Raw genomic sequence first — 14,083 nt, 5'->3', positions numbered from 1 at the left:
TCCTAAGAGATAATCAAGCTCAGGTGGTTGTAGCTTGGCCCCTCCCAAGAGCATATATGAGAAGGGATTTTGGGAGGAAGCTTTTTGCAAGACGCAACCGTTCATAGTAATCTGGAGAACTCCTTGTCTGATCTGCCTTGTGTTTCCGTTTGTAACAAGCTGGAGAAGCTCTTGTCTGTATCTGTTGGAGTCTGGGTTGCTGCCATCATCTTGCCTGTGAGTCGTGTTTGGGCTTTCAGCCAACAAGACTATAGTACTGTAAATAAAGTGTGGCAAACAGCTAAGCCTATGTCGGCGTTCATTACCGGATGGAGGGGGGTCAGAACAGGACTCGATTGTGGTTGTAAGCTGGGGACTAAACTACAGGTAACAGAAGAGACCTCTGTTTTCACCTAACAATGTACAGTCATTTCAGGAAGGATGTCCCCCAACAAACAGTAAAGATATAGTTTTTCATCTTTCAGCCTCCCGCCGTTGCCGCTGCCCACTCCCTTTCGGCCATGTGGCATACACCAGCCTGTGGCTTTCGCAAGGACATGAGCTGGCATACACTAGCCTCCCGCCACCACCACCACCCTCACACTTAGTTGCTTACCTGAGGGAAGCAGCAAGCTGCTGGAAGGCGAAGCAAAGAGAGGACCCGATCAGCAAGTGTGATGCAACAGCTGCTGGGGAACAAGAGGAATGTTGGCCATTGGGGCCGCGCTTTTAAACCGGTATTAGAGGTGGGCGGGTGAACTCCAGCCTGCTCACTGATTGACTGGACTCCAGTCAATCAGTGACCAGCATGCTGAGCTAGTTTAGTGCGGACGGCGGGGGAGTGAGCGAGCTGCGACGCAACGGGCGGGGCGAGCGAGCAACAGGGTCGGGGCAGGCGTTCTGTAACTTACTTACGGGTCCACCGGTGGAACCTCTTCTAATCAGTATGGTAGATTTGACGAACCTCTTCTACCGAACCGGTTAGAACCAGCAGGAACCTACCTCTGATATATACGTCCCCAACTGTCCCCATTTCCTCATTCTACTCCTATTTATTGCTCTAGGTTTAATGAAGGGCCTACTTGAGTAAGTGCTTTAGTGCATCACTAAGGAAATGGAACCAAAGATGTGACTGGGTGTGGAGATGGATCTCAAATGTTAATTTGTATAATAACCAGTTTTTGGTTAACTGCTGGAATCTAGTTTCATTCTCACTGCATGATGATAATTTCCAGTCCTTTGATTTTATACACAATCCCAAAGTTTGCACTGCATTAACAAAAAACTAACTTGAAAAATTCCATTATAGGTAGTCCTTGTCTTATCAACAATTGATCCTGAAATTTCTGTTGCTAAGTGAAGAGATGATAAGTCACTGGGTATTTATTCTCTGGCATGCAAACCTTTAATTTTCCTATTTTATATCACCATCACCATAGCCAAATTCTGGGATCATTTGGCTATTTGCCTGCACAATGCTTTTTTCCTTCAGCACTGTTCTTTCGAAAGTTGTGCTATCAGATACTTCTGGGTGTTAAAGAGGAAAATTCCCCATGATCCAATGTACAACGACAGATAGTCTTCAACTTACAATCACAGTTGAGCCCAAAATGTATGTTGTTGAGTGAGACATTAGTTAAGAGAATGTTTCCCCATTTTACAACCTTTCTTGCCACAGTTGCTAAGTGAATCACTGCAGTTGATAAGTTAGTAACCCGGTTGTTAAGTGAATCTGGCTTTCCCGCTGAATTCGCTTTGCGAAGGATGCAAAAGGTGATCACATAACCTACAGACACAGGTACAGTCATTAATTTGAACCAGTTGCGAAGCATCTGAATTTTGATCACATGCCCATGGGGATGCTGCACAGGTTGTAATAGAAATAGCACTTAGACTTAAATACCACTTCACAACCCTCTCTAAGCAGTTTACAGAGTCAGCATTTTGCCTCCAACAAGCTGCGTCCTTATTTTGCTGACCTCGGAAAGATGAAAGGCTGAGTCAACCTTGAGCCTGGTGAGAGTCAAACTACCAAATTGCAGTCAGCCAGCAGTCAGCAGAGGTAGCCTGCAGTGCTTCATTCTAACCACTGCACCCCATGGGTCATCTGTAACTGTGATAAACAATCATAAATTACATTTTTCAGTGTCAATGTAACTTTGAACAGTCAGTAAACAAACTCTTGTAAGTTGAAGTTGTAAGTTGAGAACTACCTGTACTGTAGAGACCACACCGTCTGTTTGAGCCAAATTTAGTTGAACATCACTGGAGGCAGAATTCAAGGTTTTGCCCACTTAAAAGTGGTGTACCTTTCTATAGTTGTGTAATAAATGGTGATCAGTAATGATGTTATATACCAGCCCTTTTATTTTTGATAATATGGGTTAGATTTTCTGCTTATAATCAAGATATATAATTAATAAACCAGAAGTTGGCACAAGTCATTGTGGTTAGTTACTTCCCAGTTCCAACTTAAAAGTATAAGTACTGATTTAAGGTAACTAATGAGACAACATCTGCAAGGGCCTGAATAAGCCATTAAGGAGATTTACTTGAGTTCAGGGGCCTTGGTAGTTTGATGTTCTTGGTCTTCAAGCATATCCATCACCCCCAGCTCTAAAAACCTGGCTTTGGTCCCAGGCCTAGAGCTAATGTATTAATGTACTATTGCATTTCTGAGGCTCCTTTTTAGTTTGGTTTGATTTGTGTATTTATAAGATCATTTTAATCTGGGCTGTCAGTGAGGTTTTATGTTTTCTCTTTTTATGGCTTTTTATGGTTTATTTTTATAACCATCCAGAGTTCATTGGAATTGGGCAGTTATAAATACATTCAAATAAATAAGTCCTGCTTAGTGTCAATTGTTCAGTCCATTTTAGATTTTACAGCTAATCTTACTCTAGGTAGCAGCCTACTGTTCTGACCTAGGCTTCCCAAAAGCACGAAGCCGACTCATCGTCTTGATAAAACCCCTTTTATTTAGTTTAAAGTGAATTCCTTTCCAGCAAAGTCCCGGCCAGTAGTCTTTCAAGAGATTTCATAACTACAGGCCTTTATCAGGCTTGGAGAGCTGCCAGGCCAATATCTTTCAAACGCCACTCTGTGGCAGACAATACTTGGCAAGAAGTCAGGAACAGATCTTCACTCTAATGAATTGAACTACTTGTCTCCTGCAAACTCCCCTCCCCTTTCGCTCCTCTTTTATTCCCTATGGGAGGGGCCATTCACAGTCCATCTGAAGCTTTACTCCTGAGTTGACCCTTGTCCCTTAGCTGTTCCCTTGTCCTGGCAGCTCTGTGCATGCGCACACATTGGGAACAGGGTCCAGCTGTTCTCCTCCCCCACTGATGTCCAACTCTGAAGGCAGCTGATAACTGTCAGACGGTCCTTGCCCCATCTTTGCCTCCAACGCAGAGCACTCGTTACAGCTTTCTCCAGACTCCAGGACTAGCCCATGCTTCTCCCCAACCTCCTCACTGTCCGAATCTGCTGCCAGATCTGCTGGCCACTGGAGGGCCACAACACCTACTGTACACAATCTTTTATCGACAGCTAGTAGAATTGTCCAGTTTGCTTTAACCACGATAGCACATACAGCTTCCAATCAGCTCCTCCGTTGCTGATGTTTTTGGTCTTAGAATTCTCTCCAATCTTAACGTGTCGTTTGGAAGTTTTAAGGTTTCCTCCCTGGATGCCAGCTCCATGTCTGCTCCTTTGACTATTAACGTGATGTTCTATGAATAGCTAAACGATTTTCTCTTTCTAGCTCCTTATCAGCAAAGCAGAAAGCTATCAGAATTTGTTTGGCTGTTTTGTCCCTTCCAACACTCACTCCTGAATCCGCACAGGTATATAGAACCATGACTAGTCGGCAACAAGCAGGGGTGACAGCTGGTTTATCACATTCTGCATTAGCATGATTTGGAAGAAAGGGCAAAGGCCTCTTAAGACTTATTAATTGGATAAATTAAGAAAGTTTATTGGAGAAGTAAGAAGCTGGTCAAGAGCCATGATGCTTAATCCACTTTTATTAATTGCAATTGAAAATGGCAAAAATATTCAGTTAGCACCTGGGGAATATTGGCAAACAATGGTACTAATAATGCTAAAAGATTTCTAAGGCATAGAAAATAATGGAGACATTTAATTGGGTTAATACTGCATTTGGTTGCCCTGAATGCAGTGATTAGAACAGAGGGCTGAGATAAACAGTGGTTCCCTTTTCTCTTTTTCAGTGACAAGATTTCCCCTTCTTTCCTTTCTGTCCAATGCTTCCTTCTCTTTACAGGTAATTCTCATTTAGCGACCACAGTTGGGACTAGTAAATTGGTCATTAAGCAAAGCAGTTGCTAAGTGAAATTGTGAGTCTGCTTACCTACTTCCGTTTCCTTTTGCTTTACAAACCTGCGAAGGTTGTAAATGCAAGGAGTAGTTGTAAAGTTATTTTTTTCATCGCTGTTGTAACTTCAAACGACCCCTAAATAAAGCAATTGCCAAACAAAGACTACGTGCATGTTCTTCTCTCTCTCTCTCTCTCCTAGTTGCCTGCTGGTGAAGGAAGAAGCCCTTGTTAGAGCTATGCACTGATCATTATTACCAAAGTGGTTTTTATCTTACAAAAATGGAATCAGATTCAGGGTCACAGTTCATCCTTTACTGCACGGGTGTCAAGCTCACCGTGTCACGTTTCCATCACGTGATGTTTTACAATGTTTTTCCAATTCATGGTGCTGGGGAGGGCATGGCCTGTACATGATGCATCCAGCCCATGGGCCACCAGTTTGACAACCCTGCTCTACTGGTTTAAGCCTATACCTCAGTACAAGCTGGCCTAGCTACCTGTGGGATCGCATCCTCCCACACACATCCCTGCGGCCAATTCGCTCTCACAGGGAGGGGCTTCTCCTGGTGCCGTCCACTAGGCAATGCCAACGGGCGACACCAAGGAGTAGGGCCTTCTCTGTGATGGGCCCAACCCTCTGGAATGACCTCCCCCCTGACATTAGAACCACCACTGACTTCCGCTCCTTCCGACAGAAATTGAAGACACACCTGTTCTGACTGGCTGGCCTGGCATAATGATAATGTCTACCTCCTGGCATACATATTTCTTACTGGTTTTTTAGGGGGATTGTTCTTTTAAACTTAATTTTATAGGATATTGGGGTTTTAAAATCTGTACATTTTAAATTATTTACTTAGCAGTACAGTTCTGTATATCTTTTTATCCTCCTCTTATTTATGTATCTATCCACTTAATAATTTTAATTGTTTAAATTTTATAGTTATTTATGATGTATTTTGATATGGACTGTACATCGCCCCGAGTCCCTTTCGGGAGAGGGGGCGGTCTATAAGCGCTAAGAAATAAATAAATAATAAATAAGCAGTCCTCAGTTTACACTTGTGAGCATTTAATGACCGTCCAAAGTTACAGTGGCACCAGAGGTGGTATTCTACCAGTTCGGACCAGTTTGCGCAAACTGGTAGCGGAAATTGCAGGTGGCTTCACCCACCCACCCCAGATCTATAGCAACCCATTTAGGCCCTTTTTCGCCAAAGCCGCATGAGTGGAAGGCTCACATTTGCAAACCGGTAGGGAAGGTGTGTAAATACTATGCCTGAATTATGACTGCTTTTTATACTTAAGACCAGTGGTGGGATTCAGCCAGTTCATAGCACTTTGGGAGAATCGGTTGTTAACCTTCTGAGCAGTTTGGTGGTTGGTTGTTGGAAGAAATCATTAGGGCAGAGAACCTGTTGTTAAATTATTTGAATCCCACTACGGCTTAAGACTGTTGTACCATCGGCATGGACATGTGTTCTGGGTCATGTGTGATCCCCTTTTGCAACCTTCTGACAAGCAAAGTCAATGGGGAAACCAGATTCACTCTGCAGCTATGTTACTAACTTAACAACTATAGTGATTCATTTAACAACTGTGGCAAGAAAGGTTGTAAAAGGGGGCAAACCTCACTGAACAACTGCCTTGCTTAGCAACAGAAATTTGGGGCTCAATTGTCAGTAAGTCAAGCACCATCTGTAATGGATTTTTTTTCAAGTTACAGCTTTTTGTTAACGAAGTGCAATTAAGTTCCTAAGTGCCTCAGCAAGGCAATGGAACCAAAAATGTGATTGGGTGTGGAAATGGATCTTGTTTGATAACCAGTTTTTAGTGAACTGCTGGGATCTACTTTCATTCTCACTGCATGATGATAATTCTCAATCCTTTGATTTTATACCCAATCCCAAAGCCCTAAATGGGCAACCTTAGTGGCTGAATTTGTAACAAGCAATCCAACTCTGAACATAACAGAACCTCATTAATTTACTGCAGGGGTGTCCAAACTTGGGAACTTTAAGACTTGTGGACTTCAATTCCCAGAATTCCCCAGCCAGCCATGCTGGCTGGGGAATTCTGAGAGTTGAAGTCCACAAGTCTTAAAGTTCCCAAGTTTGGACACCCCTGATTTACTGGGCATATTGCAGTGCAGTTATTGATCAAAATAAATCTATCACTTGAGCCAAAATATATGCCTTGAAATCCAAGTTTCCTTTGAATTGTAGTAAAGAGAAACAAATGGCATTCCCATAGAAAAAAGAAGAAGAAGACCTGCAGGAGATCAGCAAGGGCCATAGTACAGCCCAGAAGGACTGTCAAGGCGTATCAGCTGTGATCTGCTGTGATATTTTTGTCAGCTTTGGGAGGCAAAGAACAGCGGTCCGAAATGGACATATGGATGAATATATTTTCACAAAAATGAGAGTTCAGAATTTCATCTGTGTACCTACCATAGCTTTACATTGCGAATTTATTTTTAATTTATCAAATTACATTGGGTGCCTAAGGGGCAACTTATTTGTACTTTCACACAATCTGAAATAAATCTGACACCAGTAAAGGACTTTCTGCCATTTCTTAATGCTGCAGGCATATTACATAATATTTTCTGTTATCCTCTAACTTTTTTTTTTTTTGCTTTTATAAAATTGCTACATGTCTTGAAAACATGCAGGAAATGTCATATGTGAATTTGTGTGCCTTAAATTAAAGCACGAGAAAAAAATAACTTAAAAAGCTATCTGAATGTAGATGTAGGTTTTTAAATAAAAGCAAATTGTTGCCCACCTCCATGTTTTTGAATGTACAGTTTCTCTGAGATTATCTAATGTGAATTGTTTAATAGATGCCCTAGAGCAGTGATGGTGAACCTTTTCAGAACCGAGTGCCCAAACTGGAACACACATACATGTACATGCATGTGCGAGCGCCGAAGCACCGGAAAGCTGAAGACTAGTTGGCCGGTGCACACATGCCTGTTTTCTGGTTGTTTTTTCAGGTCATTTTTAGGCTGTTCACAGGACATTTTTCAGCCTAAAACGGCCCTATAGAATTGAAATACAGAATCATTTAAAATTTATTCCTTTTCTTGGCTATTTCAGTAACAACATCTCATACATACACAAATATATTTGATGTAGTATTCAGCAGCCAGAGGTTAGTTGAATTAGGAGCATGCAGAATGTAAACAAATGAATTATAATATTGTATGTTATTAATGTTATTTTTTCAGTGCCTGGTCCCGTACCTACAAAATCATTAAAAGGAACTCCCTTTGAAGACAAGATCTTCTTAAATTGGAAAGAACCAATGGACCCAAATGGTATCATCACCCAATATGAGGTAGTAATAACATTTATTTATTTCTTTTCATTTAGCATATTTCTACCTTGTCATCTCACCTAAATGGCTCTGAGCATTTACAAACAAACATAATATAAAACATAAGAACAATGTTAACTTAAAAAGAGTTAAAAGAATTGACATTTTTGCTTAATTTGGCAAAAAACACATGGGTTTATTTTTGGAAAAAAATAAAATTAAACACAGATGGCATTTATCTAGATTCTGGATATAGGCTATGAGATCCTCAAGGCTTTTTTTCTTTTTCTTTTGCTATCATCAGGTTCTTAATAAATCAGTAGATCATCTATTTAATCAGAATGCATTATTATATTGTGCATATTGGTTTGGAATATATCCTTGATCAAAAGCACTTTAAATATTCTGAATTGATCCCAGGTTATTAGAATAACAATGTAAAAGTGTAGAAATGAAAAGGGGGGCTATGGGAGCCTCTTCTTTTCAGTCTATTTCTGGTAAGTGAGCTGTTACTTCATAGGGTCCCTGCCTTCTGGGGTTTGTCCAGTGGTGGGTTCCAGTCAGTATGGCCTGATATGGCTGTACCAGTAGTAGCCAGGAGCAGCTGTCAGTGTATCGGTACGGTGGCCAGTTTGGCCCAGCCACCTGCCCGCATTCTATAACTGTTTTTAAAGCAACTGGTCAATTGCACACGTGCGCACAGCAAGCAGTGCCTGCGTTATCTCCGACAAGCAACTGGGTGTTGCAGGGGCAGTGAAGTGTGCATGCATGCACAGCAGGACGTCCGGCCCCGTGAGCAGCGTATCAGTAGCAACAGGGAGAGGAACCCACCACTGAGTTGATCCCACTGCCCACTGATAAACCTGCAGCTGAGCAACATACAACAGAAACCATTTCCATGGTGTTTAAAGTCTTTTTATAAAAAACAGCATTTTGGAGCATGTCTACTCATATAGGGACATGGGCAGTCTCTCCTGTTCAGAAAACCCATCTCATTGTCAAGTGACTCAACTTATGTTATGTTGGAGCACAAACAATGGAAGAGAAGTGTGTTATGACCTATTCTTGCTTCTACATCAGAGGTGTCAAACTCAAGGCCCATGGGCCGGATCCAGCCCATGGGGGGCTTAGATCTGACCCTTGGGGCTGGCCTGGAAATATCAAAGGATATGTGATGCCTCTGCCGGCCAAAAGAAGGCGCAAGGAGGGCACATGTGTGCCTCCCCCCCCCATGGCCGATTTTCAGTCTCCACAGTCTCTTGTAGCACTCTGCAAACTGAAAATGTGTCACAATCCAGCCCGTGGGCCTTGAGTTTGACACCTCATGCCAGAAAGTAAATCTCCTTTTGTGTGCAATAACTGCTTTGTATGCAAAGGGAAAAAATGCACCTTGAGCCTGTGTGAAACGCCCACCATGGCCATGTCGACCATGGCCACATCCCACCCCACTCCCCTAACCCTCCCAAGATCAAATACAACCCTGATGTGGCCCTTAATGAAATTGAGTTTGACACCCCTGCTCTACTAGAATATATTAAACCTTATAAAAGTATCAGGGCTATAAATATTGTCCATTTTTCAATTTAAAGAGCAGATTATCACTGTCAACACACCACTCATCTCACCCAATGATAAATCTGTGAATTAATCCTTAAATTAGCATATGCTACTAATGATCTTTTGTTTCAGTCACAGAGTGGATAAAACTTTCAGAATAAAAAATGAAAAATACAGGCTAAAATTGCATAATAATGAAACCTTGTTTTGCCAATTCTTGTAATAAATGATAAAATCTAGGATTTAAATATGCAACTTTGATTTAGATCTGGTAGCATTAATATATAGCCTTCGAAAATCATGATTTAATGGAACTCTATCCAATAAAGGCTACAGATAATATATGTGAGAATTATTAATAGATATGAGACATTTTCTAGACTTCAAGGTTTTCTCTCCTGGAAACTTGAAATGCAAATACTGATTTTTTTAAAGAAAAAAATCATATATTTGATGAATGAGCCCTTGAGGAATGAAGGAGAAAAATAATTTGGCATTCAATTTGTTATGTATCTGTCATTTTTTTTAAGTAGGCAGCCTTGTCATTACCACATTTCCTGTTAAAACAAACTAAATATCTATTGGAGGCACTTAAATGCTTCAATCATATATTCCAATGTTTTTGTTGTGTTTTAATGGGTACTTTTAATTGCTGCTTCTTCAATAAAAATACTTAAAGGAAGAGTTCAGTGTATACATTGTACATTCAGAATAAATACTTGAATAAGCAAACATCACACAACTTCTGTATCTGTAAGTTTATTAGAAAAAAGGGGAGAAAAAATGTGGTAATGTGCTATAAAATAAACAAACAAACAAACCTGATTAGCATTGTACAAATCACAGCTGTTTGCATATTTTGTAGTTTGTAAGTAGAGGTGGTATTCAGCAGGTTCTAAACAGTTCTGGAGAACCGGTGGCAGAAATTTTGAGTAGTTTAGAGAACCAGTAAATACCACCTCTGACTGGCCCTGCCCTCATCTATTCTTTGCCTCCTGAGTCCCAGCTGTTTGGGAGGAAATGGAGATTTTATAGTATCCTTCCCCTGCCACATCCACCAAGTCATGCCATACTCATCAAGCCACGGCCACAGAACCGGTAGTAAAAAAAAATTGAATCCCACCACTGGTCATAAGGATCAGTAACACTATACTTGTATTTCACTACAGGAATTCAAAGAAAATGAAAAATTCAAAGACTAACATGAAACATTATTTTTTTTTTAAAAAAAGGAAACTCATTCATAGCAAAGTACTAACCAGGGTTGGAATTTCACTAAACCTCTGACATAATTTCCACAGGTCAGTTACACTAGCATACGATCCTTTGATCCTGCAGTTCCAGTGGCTGGGCCCCCTCAAACTGTGTCAAAATTATGGAACAGTACACACCATGTTTTTCCCTATCTACATCCTGGGACTACCTATCAGTTTTATATAAGGGCCAGCACTGTCAAAGGGTTTGGACCAGCGACAGCCATCAATGTAACTACCAATATTTCAGGTAAGGGCAAACATGGAAAAGTTATTAAATTTGTCACATTAAATCTCCTTTCTTCAGTTGAAACCAACACCATTTCCATATAAGGAGTTCATGGAAGACATGATATAGTAAGTGGTAGTGATAAATAGGCAACAAGAAAGATGGCTATGTGTATTTATGGATGCCCATATTTAAATCGGTGAAGATATAGACTTGTTGTAAGATTCATAGCGAATTATCAAGATTATCATGAAATTTTGCAAATGGTTGTCCAAAATCTCCTATGCAGTTACATGTACTTATTTTTGCTACGCTATATATTAGAATGCAGCCCAGTGTTCTTTACATTGAAGGAATTGTGGGAATTGGTCTAAACTCCCCAAAACGAGCCTGGATTGCTTAGTTTTTAACTAATTTAGGTTGCCACCATCTGATGGAAGTGACTCTGGGCAGCATAGAAAGATTAAAATACAGAACAACACAAAAATCTCCCAAATTCACCAGTTCATTAAAAAATAATGGTTAAATTATTATTATTATATTAATATTTTACTATCAATAAAATAATGATTAAAATAATAATAATAAATTAATAATCATTATTATTTTTAAAAAACCTTGTTATGCATAAATGGAACTGACAGTTATCCAATTTTTGGAAGATGCATTATTTTAATCATTTTATTTACTATGCTGCAGTCTGCTAGAAATCTTTGCAAACAAATAAAATAAACTTGCATGTACAGGTAGTCTTCTGGTAATTGGTACCAGCAGCCTTGTTACTAGCAACATTGTCATAAAATGAGATATCACATGATGCAACTTATGATGGCAGTGGCAGCAGTCCAATAGGTTGTTATTAGGCAAACCCAATGCCATTCGCAGCATCCTATGGTCACATGATGTTGTGACCCATTGGCTGCCAGCAGAGATAGTTGCAGATTCAGACGAAAAGGAGGTGGAGGGAGAGCCTTTGGAAGGCTCTGATAAGGAAGCAGCATCAGAGGCAGAGGCAGGGCCTTCGATCTTCCCCCAGGTGGAGAGGCAGCTGTCTTCAGGGCCTGAGCTGAATGACCGGGAGGAACAGTTGGCGCCCATCCCAGATGTGCGTATGCACAGAAAGGAAAAGAGGAGAGCAAAGGAAAGCAGTAAGCCGGCACTCAGGGAGAGGGAGATGCAGACGATAGCCAAGCCCTCCCTGGCTGGGAAATAAATAAGAGGGGGAAATAAATAAATTTTACAGTGGCCGGTTGTCACAGACAACTGTTCATTTCTAGTATACAGCAAAGAATTCGGATTTCTTGGATAAACCCAGGTTTGTTGGGACTAATTATGTTTCATTTTTTGTTTATCCCTACGAATAAAAGATTGTTACTGCTGTGTTATAAAAAAGGGGGTTGTTTTACTCGTGAGTAAATGCCTTTTCATTACTTGCAAAGGCTGGGTCAGAACACATGATTGTGATTTGCAGCCTTTCCCATTAACTTTGCTTGTTAGAAGCAGGCAGTGAAAGTTGCAAATGGCAATCATGTCCCCATTTGGATCATTTGATTGCAGAGACACTGGAATGGATCCAGCCACAAGGACCCATCTTAAGTCTCTAATCCACAAGGACTTTATATATACAAAACTACTACAAATAACCAGTGGTCTTACAGCTTATTATTAGTTTAGTGATGGATTCTGGGCCTCTTCTTTGGTGTTACATGGAATGACCAGAAGTGAGTACTAGGATAGAGCAAAATGAACATGGGAGACCGATGGTCCTTGACTTACAACTACAATTGGGGACAGAATTTATGTCACGAAGTGATATAGTTGTAATGTGAGACCGCATTGCTTAGTGACCACAATCCCAGCATTCCCAGTTGCCTTCAATAACCAAGAATAGTGGGTCATTAAGCAGAGGTGTCCCAGGTAAGAGCACAGGGCAGCCACCCAGAAGTGCCGGGGGTGGGGGATGACACAGGCTGTGCATAAGTTGAGGGAGGAGGCAATGAAATGCGGGTGCAAACCTGTAGCCGCTCCTGGAAGGTTTAGCTGACTCAGCCTGGTCCAGCAATACGACCCAGAGCTACCATGCACTAGGAAGCTTCAGTCACCTTACCAGGCCAAGCAAGCACTTACAACTACAGGGGCACTGCAACTATGCCCTATCTCTCTCCCTCACAACTCACCTATGCCTTTCTGGTAGACCTGCACAATGGTGCACATTTGGGCATGTTTTTCTACTGCCTGTAGCAGATTTAGAGCTACCCGTTTAATTTGTCCATATCTTTAAAATACCGACCCATGGAAGAACATGAAATTATTTTTTTTAAAAAAAATAGGTTTTATTCTGCTACTTTACTACAAACTGATATTCTCTTAGAAGAATACTCCAGTTTCTAGATTAGAGAACTTCTTCACACCAATATCCAGATATCAAAAACAGCTGGATACAAAATAGGTTTTTTTTTTGTCTTACTGCCAAATGTTCTCAATCAAACAGTTTGTGTTCTGTGATTCCCTGGGAAAGTCTCCTGCTTTTCTTATTGTTCCCTACCAAAGACGGAGTTTGTCTTGACAATAATAAATTAGCAGCTTGAATGGTGGTTCAGAGAAACCAAACCAATATTGGGTTGATTCCCTCTGGTGAATGAAAACAAAAGAGCTCAGAGAGGTTTTCTTTCATATACAACATAAATGAATGATCTTATTTAGAACCATAAGAAATATTAAAACACATAAAATATCTCTGCATAAGATACTCTGTAATGAGGACAGTTTGCTCCGAGTAACTTCATTTCCATCAAAATCTTCAGCATATTAGTTATCAATTAATTCAGATTGATTTAAACTGTTCTCAGGAGAAATCATTACTTTTTCTTTAACGTGTGACAGACATGCTGTTTACCTAGCAAGAGACAGAGAAAGAGGAAAAACCATTTCATTTTTTAAACTACTTTAAATTGCAAACCAAGGGTTTTAAAATTACAAGCATTCTCTGGGACCACTAATGCAGTATTTCTTCAACATTGACAATTTATAACCACATTTAAGTCTACATTATTACAAGTAATCCCTACCCCCCTCCCTTTTTAGTACAAAAAAATATCTAAATAGAATAGAGCTAAGGTGAAGTTCAGCGCATATACTCTGGGGAACAGATTTTCTTTAAAGTATGGATATAGTTTAGAAAATCCTCTTGAGATTGTAGTAAGATTTTCAGTCTTGTTAAGACTGTTGACAGCTTACTGTGCTATTGTCAGAATTCGTGGCAAGGCCTAGAAAGTAGTAATAATTTCAGTTGAGTGGTTGAAGATTTGAATGGCTCCTGAATGGTCTACTTTATTTTCATATGTAACCCAAATGAATTTGATGCCCCTCCAAAATACACCACATTCTGCTACAGTTTTCATG

The 14,083-nt window shown here is 40.4% G+C and overlaps 1 protein-coding gene across 8 annotated transcripts in view; it reads left to right on the top strand.

Moving 5' to 3' along the window:
* Positions 1-14,083, top strand: part of PTPRK (protein tyrosine phosphatase receptor type K) — a 415,019-nt gene that overhangs the window by 309,422 nt on the left and 91,514 nt on the right. For all 8 annotated transcript variants that reach the window (XM_081941530.1, XM_081941529.1, XM_081941536.1 and 5 more), the window contains exons 9-10: positions 7,554-7,663; positions 10,501-10,702. In XM_081941530.1, the coding sequence (XP_081797656.1) occupies positions 7,554-7,663; positions 10,501-10,702 (312 nt within the window). The remainder of the gene's footprint in view (positions 1-7,553; positions 7,664-10,500; positions 10,703-14,083) is intronic.

Source organism: Natrix helvetica (genome assembly GCF_964273705.1).
Source record: "Natrix helvetica genome assembly, chromosome: 2".
Taxonomy (NCBI): domain Eukaryota; kingdom Metazoa; phylum Chordata; class Lepidosauria; order Squamata; family Natricidae; genus Natrix; species Natrix helvetica.
Note: the sequence above shows the minus strand (reverse complement) of the source record. Positions and strands in the feature narration are given on the sequence as shown.